The following is a 21,015-nucleotide window of genomic DNA, read 5'->3' as shown; positions in this document are numbered from 1 at the left end:
GAGAAGGGTGCAGATAAGAGATTTACCCAGTGAACGGAGTTCCCAGGGAGGAATGTAGGGAGAGGTACTGAGGAGCTGCAGAGTGAATGCACTTATAGATCAATAAGAGGAGTCTGAACTGTATGTGGAAACGGATAGGAAGCCAGTGAAGTGACTTGAGGAGAGGGCTAATATGAGCATAACGACATTGGCGGAATATTAGTCATGCAGCAGAACTTTGAACAGATTGAAGAGGAGAGAGATGGCTAAGTGGGAGACCTGTGAGAAGCAAGTTGCAATAGTCTAAGCGAGAGGTGATAAAGAATGTGGATGAGGGTTCTGGTAGTGTGTTCAGAAAGGAAAGGGCAAATTTTGCTGATATTATAGAGAAAGAAACGACAGGTTGTAGCAGTCTGCTGAATATGTGCAGAGAAGGAGAGGGAAGAGTCGAAGAGCCCAAGGTTACGAGCTGATGAGACAGGAAGGATGAGAGTTATCCACAGAAATAGAGAATGGGGGGAGGAGGAGAGGTTGGTTTAGGGGGAAAGATAAGAAGCTCAGTCTTGGTCATGTTTAGTTTCAGATGGCGCTGAGACATCCAGGCAGCAATGTCAGACAGGCAGGCTGATATTTCGGCTGAGATTTCTAGAGTGAAGAGGTAGATCTGGGAGTCATCAGTGTAAAGATGATACTGAAAACCATGGGATGAGATCAGAGTACCAAGGGAAGAAGTATAGATGGAGAAAAGAAGAGGTCCCAGGACAGGTCCCTGAGGTACACCAACTGACAGTGGGATAGAAGTAGAGGAGGATCCACTAGAGTATACATTAAAGGTACGCTGGGAGAGATAAGAAGAAAACCAGGAAAGAACAGAGCCCTGAAATCCAAGTGAGAACAGCGTATCAAGGAGTTGTCTTGCATAGCTATGTATTGGCTCTGTGCACGTTCAGCGGATGGCAAGGCATGCGCGGTGGGAATACTGTCACAAACTCTTAAGAATATATTACACTGGATAGCGTTCCACATGGTGATGATGTCACCCACATGGTCCTCTGAGAATACCTGCTACAGGTAAATATCTTCACTATACTGAGAAGCTTAAAAGCTGTCCTAAATTCACACAGTTATGTGGGCCCCAGCACTGAATATTGGCTGGGACCTGCAGAACTATGTTTAAAGGCTCTATGGAGCCCTAGAAGCCCTCTCTATCTTCCCCTCCTGGGCCTATTCTTTATCCCTGGTGGTCCAGCGGGGTTAATGGGGCAGGAGCAAAACACACTTGCTCCTGACCTTGGCAGCTGCTTGAGAAAAATGGCTGCTGTGATCTCTCGCGGCAGCCTCTCATGGTACCATACCATGAGCTGCTGCGAAAGGTTGCAGCAGTCCTTTTCCTCAGGCAGCAGCAAGGGGCAGGAGAAAGTGGGCTTTGCTCCTGTTCCCACTGACCCTGCTGGACCACCAGGGATAAAGAAGTAGGCCCGGGGGTGGGGGGGGGGGGGGGGGGGGGGGGGGGGGAGAGCTGGTTTTGCATGGTGGCTGAATGAAAGGAGGGGGCTTTGCCAGGGGTCGGGAAGGAGCTTCTAGGGCTCCATAAAACCTTTAGTCATGTGGGTCCTGGCCAATATTCAGCCAGGACCCACATAACTGTCTTATGCAGGCCCCAGATAAATATTGGCCGGGAATGCATAAGCCCTGGTGGCCAGCATAGAACACATTTTAGTTCCGGATATTCAGTGCTGGGGCCCAAACATGGCCTGGCATTGAATATCTGGGGCTAATTTAGCCAGCCATAGTATAAAAAAAAAAAAGCCAATGAACATCCAGTTGAGCCATGAGGACGGGCAGACACTGATTAATGCTGCTCCCTGCCCATGGATTTTTGTCCAGCTTTGGACTGCTACTTACTGGGACCACCATTTTGGCATGTTTTTAGTAGGAACGTTTCTTCATCTCTATGGCTGCAGAGACCTTACACAAGGGTCAGGACAAGGGCCGCCATGCGAAGAATAAGATGGCACTGAATGCAAACCCGCCAAGCCCTTCGGTCAGTTTAAAGTGGACTGCAGAAATTTCTGAAGTGAAGGGAGCTGTTGAGGTCACAACTGTTAAGAAATTGCAACAGTTTTTTGATAAAAATCAATAATGCCAATGAGCTTATAGACAGTATAGGCCTGGAGGTGGATGAGGTGTAGTGGCGGACTCCTTGCACATCTTTTTTCTGCCTCGAAACTAGCTACCTGTTCCTCTGATCCTATTCCCACCCATCTACTTAACACTCTCTCTCCTACTGTCATCCCTTTTATCTGTCATATCCTCAATCTTTCACTGTCCACTGCGACTGTTCCTGATGCCTTCAAACATGCCGTAGTCACACCACTCCTTAAAAAACCTTCATTGGACCCTACCTGTCCTTCCCTTCCAACTATCGCCCCATCTCCCTCCTCCCTTTCATATCCAAGATACTTGAACATGCTGTTCACCGCTGTTGCCTTGACTTTCTTTCATCTCAAGCTATTCTTGATCCACTTCAATCTGGCTTTCCCTTCATTCAACTGAAACAGCGCTTGCTAAAGTCTCCAATGATCTGTTTCTGACCAGATCCAAAGGTCTCTATTCTATCCTCATCCTTCTCGATCTATCTGCTGCTTTTGACACTAGGACCATAGGAATTCGCAAAGGCGAGGTCAAACTGTTCATTGATCTGTAATTATATAAAAACTGTGCGAGCGCAGCCTGGAATAAAATAAAATGGGCCTAGGAGGGTGGAATTGGATTCTAGACCCCAAACAAATTCTGTAGGACTATCTGTCCAAACCGACTGTCGTGTCGGGTGTCTTGTTCAAAGCAACAGTGGGATATTTGTACACTGCTATAACCACAAACTTCTAAGCAGTTCACAATATTAATTAAGAAGCCAGGACAATCTCCAAGGAATTACATCATAAATATCAAATCAAGAACTCTAGTTATTTAGACAAAACAAACTTCTGGAAAAGGTAGGTTAAAAGGTAAGTTTTAAGATTTCTCCTAAATAAAGCAGAGTCATCAGATTGAGAAAAGCATATTGAGAATTCTTGCCAAAATTTAGGGGCTTGATATGCCAACAATAACTCACAAATTTTCAATCTCTTACAATCTTTAGCAGAAAAAACTAGGAGAATTATTAATTGTTCTCCAAGACCTGGACAAAGATGTGCTGAAAATTATCCAACATATAATTCATAACAGCTCCATCTAAAATTTTAAATAAAAAAAGCAAGCAAACAAAGCCCTGGCCTCTATCAGCAGCCAGTGTATTTACAAAGTACCTCAAGATCTGATCTTCTTAGAGAAAATTAGATGCATCACAGTGTTCTGTATTTTGTAACTCTTTCTTAGCTCGTGCTTCCCAAGAAAATCAAATTACAATAATCTAACTTTGACAATATCAATGATTGAACTGGGTGTCTAAATTATCATTTTCAAAAAAGGCATCTCAAGTCATCTCAACTTTCTCAGTAGGAAAAATGAGCCTTTGACTAAAACATTAATATGAGAATCAAAAGAAAGTACTATCCACATAAACCCCTAGAATTCTAATTACAGAAGAAAGAGTATATTTTGTTTGCTTAACCTGAATATAATCCAATAAAGCATCAGGGATGTGAACTGAAGACCACATTGCAGCAGGCTGATCTCAAGAGGGCTACCAACACCGCCCACGCTCTGAAATTATGTGCCTTGACATGACCCTCAAGTCAGACAAGCTTGGGCATAAGTGAAAGAAATGCAAACTGCCAGCCAATTGGAGATTGTGTGTTACCCGATTGCAACCCCCATCCAGTTGGGATCAAAAAGACACAAAATGCTGGGTGGATTGTATGTAGGGCCGAGTCTTGCTTAAGTAAAAGGCCAAATGCCTGCTTGCAGTCCAAGGTGTGCAGTTTGCTTTCGCTGAGATGGGCTTAAGGTTTGGGAAAGAACGTTGGACGAACGATAGACTGATTATGATGGAACTCAGACATTACCTTAGGCAGGAACGTAGGGTGTGTGTGAAGAACTACTCTGTTACAATGAAATGGGACTGTGACCCTGCGAGCTGAAATGACTGCCAACAAAAACAAAACCTTCCAGGCCCATTAATTCAGTGAACAGGAATAGAGTTGCTGAAAAGAAGCTTTTATCAGATGGGTGAGAACAATGATTAGGTCCCATGACACAGGTGGAGGCCTGACAGGGGGCTTTGTCAAAAGCAAGCAACTAGAGGCTGTCCAGAGATGGGCTTACCTTCCACACACACAGTGACTAAACACTAACTGCACCGAGGTGAACCCTTAAGAGCTGGTCAGACTCGGAGGTGCAAAGGTATTCACAAGCAGGTTCTGTGAAGGGCGAACCTCCTCCATTTGAAATAAAAACTTTAGTGGAATCTTTCCTGGAAGCCAGCAAGAATTTTGAGACACCCTCTGCTAGATTCAAGGAAGCAAATTCTAAGCTCTCAACATCCAAGCTGCAAGGGCCAGAGACTAGAGATTGGGATGTAGAAGACGTATCTTTTTCTGCATTATTAGTACAAAAGTATTGCCATAGAGAAAGACCAAAGGTCCATCAAGCCCAGCATCCTGTTTCCAACAGTGGCCAATCCAGGTCACAAATACCTAGCAAGATCCCAAAAAAGTACAAAACATTTTATACTGCTTATCCCAGAAATAGTGGATTTCCCCCAAGTCCATTTAATAATGGTCTATGGACTTTTCCTTCAGGAAGCCATCCAAACCTTTTTTAAACTCCGTTAAGCTAACCACCTTTACCACTTTCTCTGGCAACGAATTCCAGAGTTTAATTACACATTGAGTGAAGAACTATTTTCTCAGATTCGTTTTAAATTTACTACATTGTAGATTCATCGCATGCCCCCTAGTCCTAGTATTTTTGGAAAGCATAAACAGATGCTTCACATCTACCCATTCAACTCTACTCATTTTATAGACCTCTATCATATCTCCCCATCATCCCCCTCCCCAGTACCTGGAATAGAATCCCTTTTCCTTCTTTCCCTGGTGGAACGGGTTCAACTGCATGGAACTTTAGAAGGGTGGAGAGCTCCTCTACTAGTACCTCCTTGTGAGGAGAGCTGAAGTAAAATGCTCTCGGAGGGCAATTTAGTGGTCTTTGATGCCAACGCATAGTGTAACCGAGAAACAATTTGAAGAACCCACCAGTTGGAGGTTACAAGGGACCACCTTTCTTGGGGGGGGGGGGGGGGACTCAGCCTCCCCCCACCACCAGTAGGTTGTCCAGGATGGTTACTTGTATGGCAGCTACGATCCGTTGAGCCAATCAAAAACTCACCCCTTGTTTTCACTGGGCAGCCAGTTGGGCCTTAGGCACACGCTGTTGATATGAACAAGTGCACTGGGGCTGAGCAAAGAGGGGTGTAACTATGCCTCGGTAAGTAATAGGGACCCCTCTTCAACATGCCCAAAATTCTGAATAAAGAGGATGCAGAAGGCGCTCGCCTGGAGATTGTATTGATGGTATCTGTGGGGGGTTTTTTTTTTTTTTTTAATGAGATCCATGATCTCCTCAATCTTATCTACATAAAGATTTTCTCCATGGTATGTGATGTCTGCCAACTTCTGCTGGACCACTGGGTCCAAGTCAGAGACACACAGCCATGAGAGTCTGCTGATTGCTCTGCTTTGAGAAGAAATCCTGGACACATCAAAAGTATTGTAAGCGCCCCTGGCCAGTAATTTACAACACACCTCCTGCTGTTTGGCCAGCTGGCAAAGAGATTCAGCCTGCTCCAGTGGGACAGCGAGTCCACCAAATCAGCCATACTGGGCACCAAGTTCTGCAAGTACAGGCTCATGTAGAGCTAACACGACTGTATACGAGTATGGAAGCCTGATATATTTTCCGCCCAAAGGAATCCAGAGTTTGACCTTTTCTGCCTGGGGCATTGAAGCAAAGTCTCCGGAACTTCTGGCCCATTTGAGCACAGATTCCACCAGGAGGAAATGAGGCAGCTGTGGCTTATCAAATCAAGGTGAACTTTGGAAAAGATACATGGTGTCTATCTTTTGGGGAGATCAGGGACAGACAAGAGGGGATCTCCCAGCTCTTCACCTGAAAAAAAAAAAAAAAAAACCCAAAGATCTCGTGAAGTGGGATGGTTACAACCTCTTTAGGTGGAGTTGTAGTCCAGGACCTCAAACATCTCAGCCCTGGGCTAGTCCTCAGTCTCCAACTGAATTGAGATTGCAGCGACCATCTCCTTCACAAAAGCGGGAAAAGAGACTCTAGTGGAGACTTCCAGCCTCTCCTTTGGTGGGGAGGGGTTGACTGTATACCATAGGGCTCCTTGTCTGAGAAGTACCTTGAATCTTCATCAGACGCCCATGAGTGGTCTGTATTGGTGTCAGCAAAAAGCTCCTCATGGGAGGTCTGAGACCGAGCCTGCCTTGGATAGGAGGAACTAGGTCCTTTCCTGGAAGGGCATCAAGATGAAAGGCTTCATCCTTGACTCCGGTGAAGCGTCCTCCGTTGACATCGAGGGGTATCCGCATGGGCGGCGATACCGCACATGGCACCAGTGACCTCACTGTGGGCTGAGGGTCCTGCGAGATAGCAGGTAGAAGTATGGCTGGCACAAGCAGCCCTGTCAATGCCCTCTGCTGGACAGCCCTTGCCAATTGCTTCCGGAGCATGGCCCGAACCACTCAGAGGGCCGACATCAGGAAAGGCTGGGGCACTGCATCAGAGACAGCCTGCTGAACTGCCAGTGTCAACTAGGGTACCTGATGAATGGAGACCCCCATGCCAGCACCATCTTGATTGAGGGGGAAGTGCTCCTCTTGGTGCCAACACTTTTTGGGTACCAGATCTCTTGGTGCCCCAGTGCTCCCGGCACCACGTGTCAAGGAGGATTTGCTTGTGCTTCTTGAGTTTTATCTGGTGCCGACAAGGACGACGTTGAATCCTCACACTGCCTTGGTGCCTGGTCCAATGCTGATCAGTCCCAAGGGCCCTGCATAGTGGTCGCCCGAGGCAGGTGTGGGACATGAGTCTAAACAGCCATAAGGACCAATGCACCCAATGCAAGCGTAAACATTGATGGCTCGGACCGGGCTCCAAAAATTTTCTCCGTTTGAGTCTCTCTGGATTTCTATGTTCTTTGTTGCATTTGCAAACAAAGAATACAGTTGGTAGAATTATGGTCGGGCCCCAAACACTGGATACACCAGGAATGTGTGTCAGCCCCAGAGATGGTCTGATTGCATTGAGCACAGCACTTGAAGCCAATTGGAACCTTCAATGACATGGAAGGGAAAAGGGCTGTGGCCAAATCAAATGACACTTATGGTGATACTAAAGGGGCAAAATAACAAAAAATAAAGGGGAAAACTGGCTAATGCGCAGGGCTGAGAGGGCCTTGTGAACCAGAAAAAAATAAAAATAACTAAAATATGGGCAAAAGAAACTAAAAACTGTAAAGGGAAGGAAGGAAAAGTATCCTGAAGAGGGGGAAAAAAATAATTTAGGTAAAAAAAAAAAAAAAAAAACCTGTGAGGGAAGGCATAAGCGCTTTCAAAAAATAAAGCGCACACATGCTGTGAGGAGCTGCGACAAACATGTTCACTCCAGGAAGACACTTGCGTTTGAACGGTGGGAGCACCGTCACAAGATCTTAAAGATATACTATGCTAGATAGCGTTCCATGATAGGCACCGTGGATGACGTCACCCACATGTAAGAATCAAGTAGCCTGCTTGTCCCTCAGAGGAAAAAAAAAAAAAAAAAAAAAAGTTTTGAGTTGTCCTAAATTCACCCGCTTAACTATGTGGGTCCTGGCACTGAATACTGCCAATATTGCCAGCACCAACGGCCCCCTCCCCCCAAACTATCTTTGACCTTCCCACTTTTTCTTGGGCCCATCAGAGCCAATATTTAGCAGCACTGCCCAATTAAGTGCCACTGAATAAGAACATAAGAATAGCCATACTGGGTCAGACCAATGTTCCATCTAGCTCAGTATCCGTCTTCCCAGCAGTGGCCAATTCAGGTCACAAGTATCTGACAAAATCCCAAATAGCAAGATTCATGCTACTGATCCCAGGGACAAGTAGTGGCTTTTCCCCATGTCTCTCTCAATAGCAGACTATGGACTTTGTCTCCAGGAATGTGTCCAAACCTTTTTTAAACCCTGATACACTAACCACGATAAGTTCCAGAGCTTAACTATTCGTTGAGTAAAAAAATATTTCCTCCTGTTCATTTTAAAAGTAGCATCATGTAACTTCCTTGAGTATCCCGTAGTTTTTGAAAGAGTAAAAAATCTATTCACTTTTACCATGACACAGGTGGGACTAATACCAACAAGTAAGCAGCGTCAGGCGATTCAAGGGGGCAGGAGCCTCTCCTGCCCACTTAAATCACTTTTAACATTGGCCACTTTATATTTGAGGAATATCTACTTCCTTTTGAGCATTGTTGCTTTTCAAACTTACAGTACAAATATCAAAGATACAGGCACTCTAACAAGTGGTGGTAAAATACTACCAACAGTTTTGCTTCCCACATCCCCAAATCCTCCTAAACTGTGTCCTAATAAAGCTTAGGATAGTTTATACAGCAATATCTACTTGTTAAGTACCTCCATATGAGCAACCACCTGGTTTTGTGTTGTTTTAAGAACAGAGCACATAAAACCCAATATTCTGTTAATATGATTAACTGGCCATTTGTGCAACCATTCATTAAACATTGCTATAAACACTCAAGGGAATTAGATTTTTGTGTCCTGTAAAATTATCTCTTTCATTCTCAACACAGATTATAAAAGGCAGATTCCCTGTAGTATGTATTGTACCTGATTTCACTGTTCTACAACCCTCTCCTGGGGGCATACCTAGCCAGAATTACTACAATGGATATACCTTAGATTTGCATATTCTGGAAAACTGCTGCATGCAAAGCTCTTATGCATAGTGGTAATGCTGAAAACCCGAGCAAATACATGACATCAGAAGTGGTTGAGAAGAATTGCCTTATCTGACAGAAGGTCATGCGACAATGATTCAGCGATTTAGAATCTTACCTAAACCAAACAGGCTGCTGTTCGTTGATGCCGGTGTGGTAGTGCTACTGGATTGTGCTGATGTGCTGTCAGGACTGCCAGGGCTAGCTGACTGCGGAGCTGGAGGATTCTGGGATCTGTGTTACCAAAAACAAAATAGATTACAAGATAAGTAAAAACACATTTTAGAAAACGTCTGAACAAGGCATCGCAAAAGCATTTAAATTAAAACAAGGGTAATCTGCCCATATGGTGCTCCAATGAATACTATACTGTATATACTCGAATACAGGAGTGGAGGAGTAGCCTAGTGGTTAGTGCAGTGGACTTTGATCCTGGGGAACTGAGTTTGATTCCCACTGCAGCTCCTCCTTGTGACTCTGGGCAAGTCAACCCTCCATTGCCCCTGGTACAAAATAAGTACCTGAATATATGTAAACCGCTTTGAATGTAGTTCCAAAAACCTCAGAAAGGCGGTATATCAAGTCCCATTTTCCTTCCCTAAACAGAGATTTTTGATCCCCCAAAAAAGGGCCTCTCTGTTTATATTTGAATCTCTCCTCTCTGACCGCCACCCAACGATCGGCTTTTCTTCCTGTATCCCCCCTCTCCCTCCAATAACCAACACTTCATGTCGAATGAGAACCCCCATACTCCAACACCTGAGAGGGCAGGCACCAAGTGACTCTTGGGGCAATTCACAACCCAGTCCAAGGACTCCAGAATAGAAATCGCCTAACAGACTCCACCTCCGAACTGGCCTGAATCAGCCAGATGTCCAGGTACAGGTGAAAATGCCCTCCCTGGCATCTCAGGTGCGAAGCCACCACCACCATCATAACCTTGGAAAATGTGTGTGGTGCCATAGCCAGGCCAAAAGGCGGAGCTCAGAACTGAAAATGTTGTCCCTGCATACAGAAGTGCAAATATTTCCTGTAGAAATCCACAATGGGGATATGTAGATAGGCTTCTGCAAGATCCAGGGAAATTAAAAACTCCCCCAGCCAAACCAATGACAGACCATAAAAAGTATCAGGAACTGGATAGGCAAACTCCAAGGTGTATCCCCTCTCTATCACCTTCATTGATCCAAGGTGATGCGGGCCCACTCGACCTGGAACAGAGACAACCTGCCCCCCACCAGGACCACAGAGAGGCCTGGCACACCCTCATTAAACAGCCTGGGTAGCTGCCGGCAGCATCGGACTTGCGAGGACCACAAAAGGATCCCTGACTAAAGGGTCTGTTCTTACTCCCCCTCCCCACCTGTGGCAGGGAAGCATCTCACAAACTGAAAATAACCCGCCTCTTTGGAATGCTTAGGAGACATAGCACACTGCACACCCTTGTGACAGAGTAGGGAGTCTGAGAGGACATGCCTTCCCATATCTTATGCCAACTTCCAAGGTTCTCACTGAAGAGCAAGCACCCCTTATAGGGTAACTGGCTGAAGAACTTCTTGCAGGCCTCATCCACCTCCCAGTGGCGGAGCCATAGCCACTGGCACCCCCACTACTGAAGTGGCCACTGAACAGGAAGCAAGGTGGACCAAATCATAAAGAATGTCCACCAAGAAAGCAGCACAAGACTTCAAGCAAGCCACTCCTGGTAACTCTGGGAGCTGCTGCACACAACATAGCTCCTGCAGATAGCTACCTGGAGACTGGAGGCCCCTACTGGAAAAGCAAAGCAAAGTTGCTGCTGTTTCTTCTTATCACGGTACTCTGAGGTCAGAACCCCCAAGAACCAGGACCAAGGTCACCTTTGTGACTGCCACCATCGGGCGTCCACTGGGGAACGACCAATACTTTGCCACCTCCTCTGGAGCAAAGGTATAAAGGTGGTCCAACACTCTGGAGTCTCGAAGAGGGCCATTCGGAGCTTCCCACTCCACCATTATCATGCAGACGAGAACATGCTTGGGAAGACCAGCAAGCCCTTGCAGCAAGGGATCTCCTTCCATGTGATCTGCATTTGCAGTCCACACCAGGGCTAGAAAAGTGAGACAACAAAAGAGCAGGATAATGTGTGACTGTTCCTCATCCAGCTCCGGAGGCAGGGAGTCCGAAGGGGGTCTCTGAACCCCCAGATGTGCTCCTGAAGGAACTGGAGCTTCCAGAAACACACCTCCCACCCTGTGCCATTTGGCTCCCAGAATGGCCCCCCCTGTATGCCACAAAACGTTCCAAAAAGTGGGAGAGCGACCAAGGCTACCAGAAACTGGAAGATGTTCTTTAATTAAAAGTTTATTGAAAGTTAGAAGACTCGACACAACGTCGTGTTTCGGCCGTCAGGCCTGCATCAGGAGTCTATAAAAACATACATTTATATGTAAATAAAAAAAACAAACAATAGACACAATAGAGTTAAAACGTTATATGTATATATAAAAAAACTAAAAGATTTGAATGATAATTCTGAAAACAGAAAGTATAAGGAATGTGTAAAACACATGCGTATGTGAACTTATGGCAAAGGTATGTGTGAATGGGAAAATTAGGTTCTTACCTTGGTAATTTTCTTTCCTTTAGTCATAGCAGATGAAGCCATTACGTATGGGTTATGTCCATCAACCAGCAGGGGAGATAGAGAGCACTCAAACTTTCACAGTGCCCTCTTGGCCAGCTAGCTCCACTGCCTCTTCAGTATTTGAAGCTTCCAAAGCAGTATGGCAAACCGCAATGGGAATCACAAGAGCTTTCCTCACAGCGAACGATGGCCCATCACAAGGGCATGAACTCATAAAGGAGGGAATGCACATCCTCCTGGAGGGAATAAACTCATCCTCTTTATTGTATAAGTGGAGGGGAACACGCGCGCCTCCTGGAGGGAATCACACATCCTCCAACACACTGGAGGGAATGAACTCATCCTCCTATTTATAGAACTGGAGGGGAACACACACGCCTCCTGGAGGGAATGAACACATCCTCCTAAATTTAAACTGAACATGAATCCTGAAGATTGTTTTCCAACTTTCTCCCAAGGAAGGAACTTCAGGAAATTAGAACAGAACCTGAAAAACAGATACACAGCATACAGACAATCATACAGGGAGGGCTCATGGCTTCATCTGCTATGACTAAAGGAAAGAAAATTACCAAGGTAAGAACCTAATTTTCCCTTCCTTGTCATCAAGCAGATGAAGCCATTACGTATGGGATGTAACAAAGCAATCCCTAGATAGGGTGGGAACAAGCCACACCACGCGCTAGCACTTGTGCACCAAAACGCGCATCCCTCCTGGCAGCCACATCCAGCCTGTAATGTCAGGCAAAGGAGAGCTTAGAAGCCCATGTTGCTGCACTGCATATCTCTTGAAGAGAGAGTGCTCCAGTTTCAGCCCAAGAGGAAGAAATCGCTCTAGTAGAATGTGCCTTAAAGGCTACAGGCGGAACCCTGCCGGCCAGCAGATAAGCTGAAAAGATAGTTTCTTTGAGCCAGCGGGCAATAGTGGCTTTAGACGCTGGAGACCCTCTGCGAGAACCAGATAGCAAAACAAACAGATGATCAGAAGTCCTGAAAGAGTTAGTAACTCGCAGATACTGCAGCAGAGTCCTGCGCACATCCAAAAGGTGCAGCTGCCCAAAAGATTCTGGAAACTCTTCCTCTGAAAAAGAGGGCAAGAAAATAGGCTGGTTTAAGTGAAAGGCTGAAACCACCTTAGGCATAAAGGAAGGCACAGTCCGAACCGTGACTCCGGACTCTGAAAATTGCAGAAATGGGTCTCTACAGGACAGCGCCTGGAGCTCTGACACCCGTCTCGTCGAGGTAATGGCCACCAGAAAAACGGCCTTCAGTGTCAAGTCTTTCTCTGATGCTCGCCGAAGCGGCTCAAAAGGAGATGCCTGCAGGGTTTTCAAAACTAGCCCCAGGTTCCAAGCTGGACAGGGTGCTCGCACTGGAGGTCGGAGCCGAAGCACCCCTCTAAGAAACCGTGCCACATCTGGGTGAGCAGCCAAAGACACGCCTTCCACCTTACCACGAAGGGAGGCCAACGCTGCCACCTGCACCCGCAGGGAATTATAGGCCAAGCCTTTTTGTACACATAAGTACATAAGTACATAAGTAGTGCCATACTGGGAAAGACCAAAGGTCCATCTAGCCCAGCATCCTGTCACCGACAGTGGCCAATCCAGGTCAAGGGCACCTGGCACGCTCCCCAAACGTAAAAACATTCCAGACAAGTTATACCTAAAAATGAGGAATTTTTCTAGTCCATTTAATAGCGGTCTATGGACTTGTCCTTTAGGAATCTATCTAACCCCTTTTTAAACTCAATCAAGCTAACCGCCCGTACCACGTTCTCCGGCAATGAATTCCAGAGTCTAATTACACGTTGGGTGAAGAAAAATTTTCTCCGATTCGTTTTAAATTTACCACACTGTAGCTTCAACTCATGCCCTCTAGTCCTAGTATTTTTGGATAGCGTGAACAGTCGCTTCACATCCACCCGATCCATTCCACTCATTATTTTATACACTTCTATCATATCTCCCCTCAGCCGTCTCTTCTCCAAGCTGAAAAGCCCTAGCCTTCTCAGCCTCTCTTCATAGGAAAGTCGTCCCATCCCCACTATCATTTTCGTCGCCCTTCGCTGTACCTTTTCCAATTCTACTATATCTTTTTTGAGATACGGAGACCAGTACTGAACACAATACTCCAGGTGCGGTCGCACCATGGAGCGATACAACGGCATTATAACATCCGCACACCTGGACTCCATACCCTTCCTAATAACACCCAACATTCTATTCGCTTTCCTAGCCGCAGCAGCACACTGAGCAGAAGGTTTCAGCGTATCATCGACGACGACACCCAGATCCCTTTCTTGATCCGTAACTCCTAACGCGGAACCTTGCAAGACGTAGCTATAATTCGGGTTCCTCTTACCCACATGCATCACTTTGCACTTGTCAACATTGAACTTCATCTGCCACTTGCACGCCCATTCTCCCAGTCTCGCAAGGTCCTCCTGTAATCGTTCACATTCCTCCTGCGACTTGACGACCCTGAATAATTTTGTGTCATCGGCGAATTTAATTACCTCACTAGTTATTCCCATCTCTAGGTCATTTATAAATACATTAAAAAGCAACGGACCCAGCACAGACCCCTGCGGGACCCCACTAACTACCCTCCTCCACTGAGAATACTGGCCACGCAATCCTACTCTCTGCTTCCTATCTTTCAACCAGTTCTTAATCCATAATAATACCCTACCTCCGATTCCATGACTCTGCAATTTCTTCAGGAGTCTTTCGTGCGGCACTTTGTCAAACGCCTTCTGAAAATCCAGATATACAATATCAACCGGCTCCCCATTGTCCACATGTTTGCTTACCCCCTCAAAAAAATGCATTAGATTGGTGAGGCAAGACTTCCCTTCACTAAATCCGTGCTGACTTTGTCTCATCAGTCCATGTTTTTGTATATGCTCTGCAATTTTATTCTTAATAATAGCCTCCACCATCTTGCCCGGCACCGACGTCAGACTCACCGGTCTATAATTCCCCGGATCTCCTCTGGAACCTTTCTTAAAAATCGGAGTAACATTGGCTACCCTCCAGTCTTCCGGTATTACACTCGATTTTAGGGACAGATTGCATATTTCTAACAGTAGCTCCGCAAGTTCATTTTTTAGTTCTATTAATACTCTGGGATGAATACCATCAGGTCCCGGTGATTTACTACTCTTCAGCTTGCTGAACTGACCCATTACATCCTCCAAGGTTACAGAGAATTTGTTTAGTTTCTCCGACTCCCCCGCTTCAAATATTCTTTCCGGCACCGGTGTCCCCCCCAAATCCTCCTCGGTGAAGACCGAAGCAAAGAATTCATTTAATTTCTCCGCTACGGCTTTGTCCTCCTTGATCGCCCCTTTAACACCATTTTCGTCCAGCGGCCCAACCGACTCTTTGGCCGGTTTCCTGCTTTTAATGTATCTAAAAAAGTTTTTACTATGTATTTTTGCTTCCAACGCTAATTTCTTCTCAAAGTCCTTTTTTGCCCTCCTTATCTCCGCTTTGCATTTGGCTTGGCATTCCTTATGATCTATCCTGTTACTTTCAGTGGTTCTCTTCTCCACTTTCTGAAGGATTGTTTTTTGGCTCTAATGATTTCCTTTATCTTACTGTTTAGCCACGCCGGCTGACGTTTAGTCTTTTTTCCCTTTTTTCTAATACGTGGAATATATTTGTCCTGAACCTCCAGGATGGTGTTTTTAAACAGCATCCACGCCTGATGCAAGTTTTTTACTCTGCGAGCTGCTCCTTTCAGTCTTTTTTTCACCATTTTTCTCATTTTGTCGTAATCACCTTTTCTATAGTTAAACGCTAGCGTACTTGATTTCCTAGTTTCACTTCCTTCCTGCAAAAAGTCCAGAATCGGCGAGACAGGAGCCCGCATTGGAACAATGGCTCTGGAAGCACACCAAGACTCAAACAGGCACCAAATCCTGGCATAAGCCACGGAAGTGGACCGCTTGCGGGCTTGCAGGAGAGTGGAAATAACTTTATTGGAATAACCTTTATCCCTCAATTGCGCCCTCTCAAAAGCCATGCGGTAAGACCAAAGCGGCCGGCGTCCTCCATGGCTACCGGTCCCTGAGTCAACAGGTTCGGTACCAGAGGTAACGGCAGAGGAGCCTCCAGGAGCATCTGTCGGAGGTCTGCATACCAAGGTCTCCTTGGCCAATCCGGGGCGATGAGGACCACTTCTGGGTGCAGCCGAATCCGCAAGAGCAGGCGCCCTATCAAGGGCCATGGGGGAAACACAAAGTAGACCCGGAGGCCAGGGTTGAGCCAAGGCATCCAACCCCGCCGAGCAAGGATCTCTCCGTCTGCTGAAGAAGCACGGGACTTTGGTATTGGCACTTGTCGCCATTAGATCCATCACGGGCTTGCCCCATTTGGCACAGATCTGCAGGAATACTTCGTCTGCCAGATTCCATTCTGCTGGATCGATCTGATGCCTGCTCAGATAATCGGCCTGCACATTGCTCTGACCTGCAATATGAGCTGCCGACAGACACGGAAGATGCAGCTCGGCCCAGTGGCAAATCAGTTCGGCCTGCGCGGCTAGTGCTCTGCACCTTGTTCCGCCTTGTCGATTTATATAGGCCACCGTTGTCGTGTTGTCCGACATCACTCTGACAGCCAATCCTTCCAGGGTCACTTGAAAGGCCAGAAGCGCCTGAAACACCGCTTTCAACTCTAGGCGGTTGATGGACCACTCAGACTCCTCGGGTGTCCATAGACCCTGGGCATGCTTCCCCTTGCAGTGTGCGCCCCAGCCCTTCAGGCTGGCATCTGTTACCACTAGGCACCAAACTGGGAGCGTCAGCGGCATTCCTCGCCGCAGCATGCTGTCCGAGAGCCACCACTCCATGCTGAGACGGGCCGCAGGGAGCCAAGTTAAGTCTGCATTGGTAATTCTGAGAAATAGGAGACCATCTCCAGAGTAGGGAATACTGTAGAGGTCTCAGGTGCGCTCTCGCCCTGGGTACCACTTCCATCGTGGCTGTCATCGATCCCAGCAGCTGGACAATGTCCCAAGCTCGTGGGCGGGGCATCCTCAGGAGCAGACGGACCTGATTCTGAAGCTTGCACCGCCTTAGCTCGGAACACATAGCCCGAGACTGTGTCGAACCTGGCCCCCAAAAACTCTAGAAATTGTGAAGGGGACAGGTGACTTTGGCCATATTGACGACCCAGCCTAGAGATTGCAGTACTGAGACCACTCTGGCTGTAGCTTGTAAGCTCTCTGTTGCAGAGTCTGCTCTGATGAGCCAGTCGTCTAGGTACGGGTGAACCCTGATACCTTCTCGCCTGAGAAAAGCAGCTACTACCACCATTACCTTCGAAAAGGTTCGGGGAGCTGTGGCGAGGCCAAAAGGCAAGGCCCTGAACTGGAAATGTTTTCCCAACACCGCAAACCTCAGAAACTTCTGGTGCGGGGGCCAAATGGAATGTGCAAGTAAGCTTCTTTCAGGTCTAGAGACGTGAGAAACTCTCCTGGCTGAACCGCCGCAATGACGGAGCGCAGGGATTCCATGTGGAAATGCCGCACTCTCAGGGACTTGTTCACTTCTTTTAAGTCCAGAATAGGGCGAAAGGACCCACCTTTTCACGGCACCACAAAGTAGATGGAGTATCGGCCGCAGCCTTGCTCGGCGGGAGGCACCGGGGTCACGGCCCCTAACTGAATCAGACCTTGTAAAGTCTCCTCCACCGCCGCCCGTTTGACGGCAGAACCGCATTGGGACTCCACAAACACGTCTCTTACTGGGGCGTTGAATTCTATTCTGTATCCATCTCTGATCAGGTCCAGAACCCACTGATCTGAGGAAATCTTGGCCCACTCCTCGACAAAGAGGGAAAGCCGTCCTCCGATGACAGGCATCGAGGAGAGAGCCGGCGCACCATCATTGAGAGGGTCGCCCCTGAACTCCTGGTCTTGAGCCACTGGCTGCGGAACGCTTGCCCGAGCGAAAGGAGTTCCTCTGCTGACCACGGGCACGAGAAGTGAACCCAGCAGAACGCCCCGGGCGGTACCTTCTAGCTTCAGGGAAGCGAGGTCTGTACGAGGAGTGGACCGCCTGGCCCTTAGAGGAAGGCCTCTGCCTATCTTCAGGCAAGCGCTGGGGTTTTGGATCACCCAGGCCTTTCACAATTTTCTCTAACTCCTCACCAAATAGGAGAAGTCCTTGAAAAGGCAACTTCACCAACCTTTGCTTAGAGGCCATGTCCACTGCCCAGTGTCGTAGCCACAGACGACGGCGAGCCGCCACTGCTACTGCCATTTGTTTAGCCGAAGCTCTGACAAGGTCATAAAGGGCATCAGCCAGAAAGGACATGGCCACCTCCATCCGCGGAGCCACATCCAAGAAGGGCTCCGCTCCATCTCCGGGCTGAGCCACTGCCTGTTGCAGCCAAGCTAGGCAGGCTCTCACAGCATAACAGCTGCATGCAGACGCCCGAACAGTGAGACCTGCAATTTCAAAGGACCGTTTCAACGCTGTTTCCAGCCTACGGTCTTGAACATCCTTCAGGGCAACACCTCCTTCAACAGGGAGGGTAGTTCTCTTTGTCACCGCAGTGACTAGGGCATCCACTGTAGGCATTTGAAAATGAGCCATATGTCCCTCACGCAGAGGGTATAACTGCCCCATAGCCCTGGAAACTCTCAAAGGTCCCTCGGGGTCAGCCCACTGAGCCGAAACAAGCTCTAGGATGGAGTCATGCAAAGGGAAGGCCCGAGCAGCTTTCTTGGTACTAGCCATCCTGGGATTACCCGAGGAGGCCATGCCACTGTCAGGATCTTCAATCCAGAGGGCCTGCAGGGTATCTGAAATAAGCGCTGGCAGCTCATCACGGTGGAAAATCCTCACCGCGGAGGGATCATCCAGATCCTGTGGTAAATCCGCACCTGACTCTGGTTCCTCAGACCAAGAACGTCTGTCAGAGTTCTCCGAATCCTCACAACCCGACCACAGGGGGGGGGGGGAAGGTGCACCACAATCTGAAGGGGAATTAACCCTTCTACGCTTATCTTTAGGCCAAGCATCCGGGAAAAAAGCCTCACTGGGCAGTCCCAGGCCAGAATCCATCGGGGGGGCAATCAGAGGAGCCTCAGGTGACCCTTGAGGGAGGGCTCTTTTCATCATGTATGCTTTATGCAGCAAAAGCACAAAATCCGGGGAGAAAATCTCACCCTGGGCACCCAAATCCTGTCCGGTGCTAGCCACTCCTGAAATAACCTCATCTCGAGGTGCCCCACCCGGCTCAGGTCTCTCTGTGTCCACGGAGGCCGCGCCATGCGGTGTAAGCAAAATGGCGCCCGCTGCCAGCTCAGAGCAAGAAGAAACATCGCTCGCCATGCTCGGGCCGGCTCCTACGCCAATACAGCACGATTTACAGAGCCCTGCTGCTGATTTGCGCTTGCCACAAGTGGAACAGCGCTTTACATTGTCCGCAGCCATCGCCGAAAAACGGCGGTAAAATCCAAAATGGCGGTTTCGCCCCAAAATCGCCCAGATCGCGGGCCCACCCCGGAGGAGTTGGAAAACACTCTTACCTCAAAGGATCTAGTGTACAACTACGATCCTGCTGAAAATCAGGTCATAAACCTCTGTTCCAGCGTCTCTGCGTTTAAAAACGCGACTCAACTTTTTTTTTTTTTTAAGCTGTGAGGAAAGCAGAGGTATTGAAGACTTGAGGCTCGGATGAGTGGGAAAGGCAGGGAAAGGGCGAACCTATATGCCTGCATCCACTGTTGGTGGGTAAGGACAGGGAAAACAAGGCAATATGTCCACATCCACAGAGGTATGGGTAAGGCAGGGAAAGGGCTAACTTATGTGCCTTTAAAGTGAAGCTGCTATAGCCTCCAACACCCCGGTTAACAACTGGCAAGCCAGGAACCACCTCCTGGCAGATTTTTCTGGAGCTCGAACAAGCTGCAGCCACCCTGCTAAGGGAGATAGAGAATACTGAAGAGGCAGTGGAGCTAGCTGGCCAAGAGGGCACTGTGAAAGTTTGAGTGCTCTCTATCTCCCCTGCTGGTTGATGGACATAACCCATACTGTAAGGAGTATGGTAAGGAGTCTGGAAAAAGAAAGGGGATGGGGAGGAACCCCATCTACCAAAAAGGGAAAGAAGGCACGGTGGGGGTTCCGATCCTGCCCAAAAGGGACATAAGAGTAGAACACTACAAGTCCCAGAAAGCCATAGGAGAGCACCTGGTAAAGGGGAGAAATAGGGTGCACCTCCCAGAGGCTCCAAAAGGGGGCCAACCAAAAAGGGAGAAAGCTGAAGCCCTACCCTGGTGGAAAAGGTGGTGGTGGAAAAAAGGGGCGGAGAAAGAGCAACCCCAGAACCCGGTTAATGAGGGAAAAGGGAATCAGCTGGAGGAGGGGAGGGGAGAGGAGAAAATGGACTGGGCTCCAGAGGAGAGAGGAGGAGAGGAGCCAGAGGCAATGGAACAAGGAGAGCCAGAGGGGGTCCCTGAGGAACCGATGGAGCTGTTGGCTCTGACTCAGTCAGAGCAGGAGGTATAGGGGGCTGTCCGGGTCAAGCGGGAGGAGGTCAGGAGAAAAGGGCTGACCAAGAGGGTGGGACCCGGAGGCTTTGAGCCCGCGCAAAGCCTTGCTACTTTTTGAGACTGTGGTTGAAAAGCCAGGCTACCTTTAGGGCTGTGTTTGGAAAAGCCCTGCTGCAAGTGGAACTGTGTTTAAAGGCCTTGCTACTTTGGGAGACTGTGTTTGAAAGGCCGGGCTACATTTAGGGCTGTGTTTGGAAAAGCCCTGCTGCAAGTGGAACTGTGTTTAAAAGCCTTGCTACTTTGGGAGACTGTGTTTGAAAAGCCAGGCTACATTTAGGGCTGTGTTTGGGGAAAAGCCCTGCTGCAAGTGGAACTGTGTTTAAAAGCCTTGCTACTTTGGGAGACTGTGTTTGAAAAGCCAGGCTACATTTAGGGCTGTGTTTGGGGAAAAGCCCTGCTGCAAGTGGAACTGTGTTTAAAAGCCTTGCTACTTTGGGAGACTGTGTTTGAAAAGCCAGGCTACATTTAGGGCTGTGTTTGGGGAAAAGCCCTGCTGCAAGTGGAACTGTGTTTAAAAGCCTTGCTACTTTGGGAGACTGTGTTTGAAAAGCCAGGCTACATTTAGGGCTGTGTTTGGGGAAAAGCCCTGCTGCAAGTGGAACTGTGTTTAAAAGCCTTGCTACTTTGGGAGACTGTGTTTGAAAAGCCAGGCTACATTTAGGGCTGTGTTTGGGGAAAAGCCCTGCTGCAAGTGGAACTGTGTTTAAAAGCCTTGCTACTTTGGGAGACTGTGTTTGAAAAGCCAGGCTACATTTAGGGCTGTGTTTGGGGAAAGCCCTGCTGCAAGTGGAACTGTGTTTAAAAGCCTTGCTACTTTGGGAGACTGTGTTTGAAAAGCCAGGCTACATTTAGGGCTGTGTTTGGGGAAAAGCCCT

General features: G+C 47.9%; 1 protein-coding gene across 2 annotated transcripts in view; it reads right to left on the bottom strand.

The window, feature by feature from the left end:
* UBQLN1 (ubiquilin 1) overlaps positions 1 to 21,015 on the bottom strand; it is a 119,962-nt gene that overhangs the window by 78,056 nt on the left and 20,891 nt on the right. For both annotated transcript variants that reach the window (XM_030193694.1, XM_030193695.1), the window contains exon 3: positions 9,062 to 9,177. In XM_030193694.1, the coding sequence (XP_030049554.1) occupies positions 9,062 to 9,177 (116 nt within the window). The remainder of the gene's footprint in view (positions 1 to 9,061; positions 9,178 to 21,015) is intronic.

This window comes from Microcaecilia unicolor, chromosome 2 (assembly GCF_901765095.1).
Source record: "Microcaecilia unicolor chromosome 2, aMicUni1.1, whole genome shotgun sequence".
Taxonomy (NCBI): domain Eukaryota; kingdom Metazoa; phylum Chordata; class Amphibia; order Gymnophiona; family Siphonopidae; genus Microcaecilia; species Microcaecilia unicolor.
The sequence above is the reverse complement of the archived record's forward strand: the minus strand, read 5'-3'. Positions and strand labels throughout refer to the sequence as shown.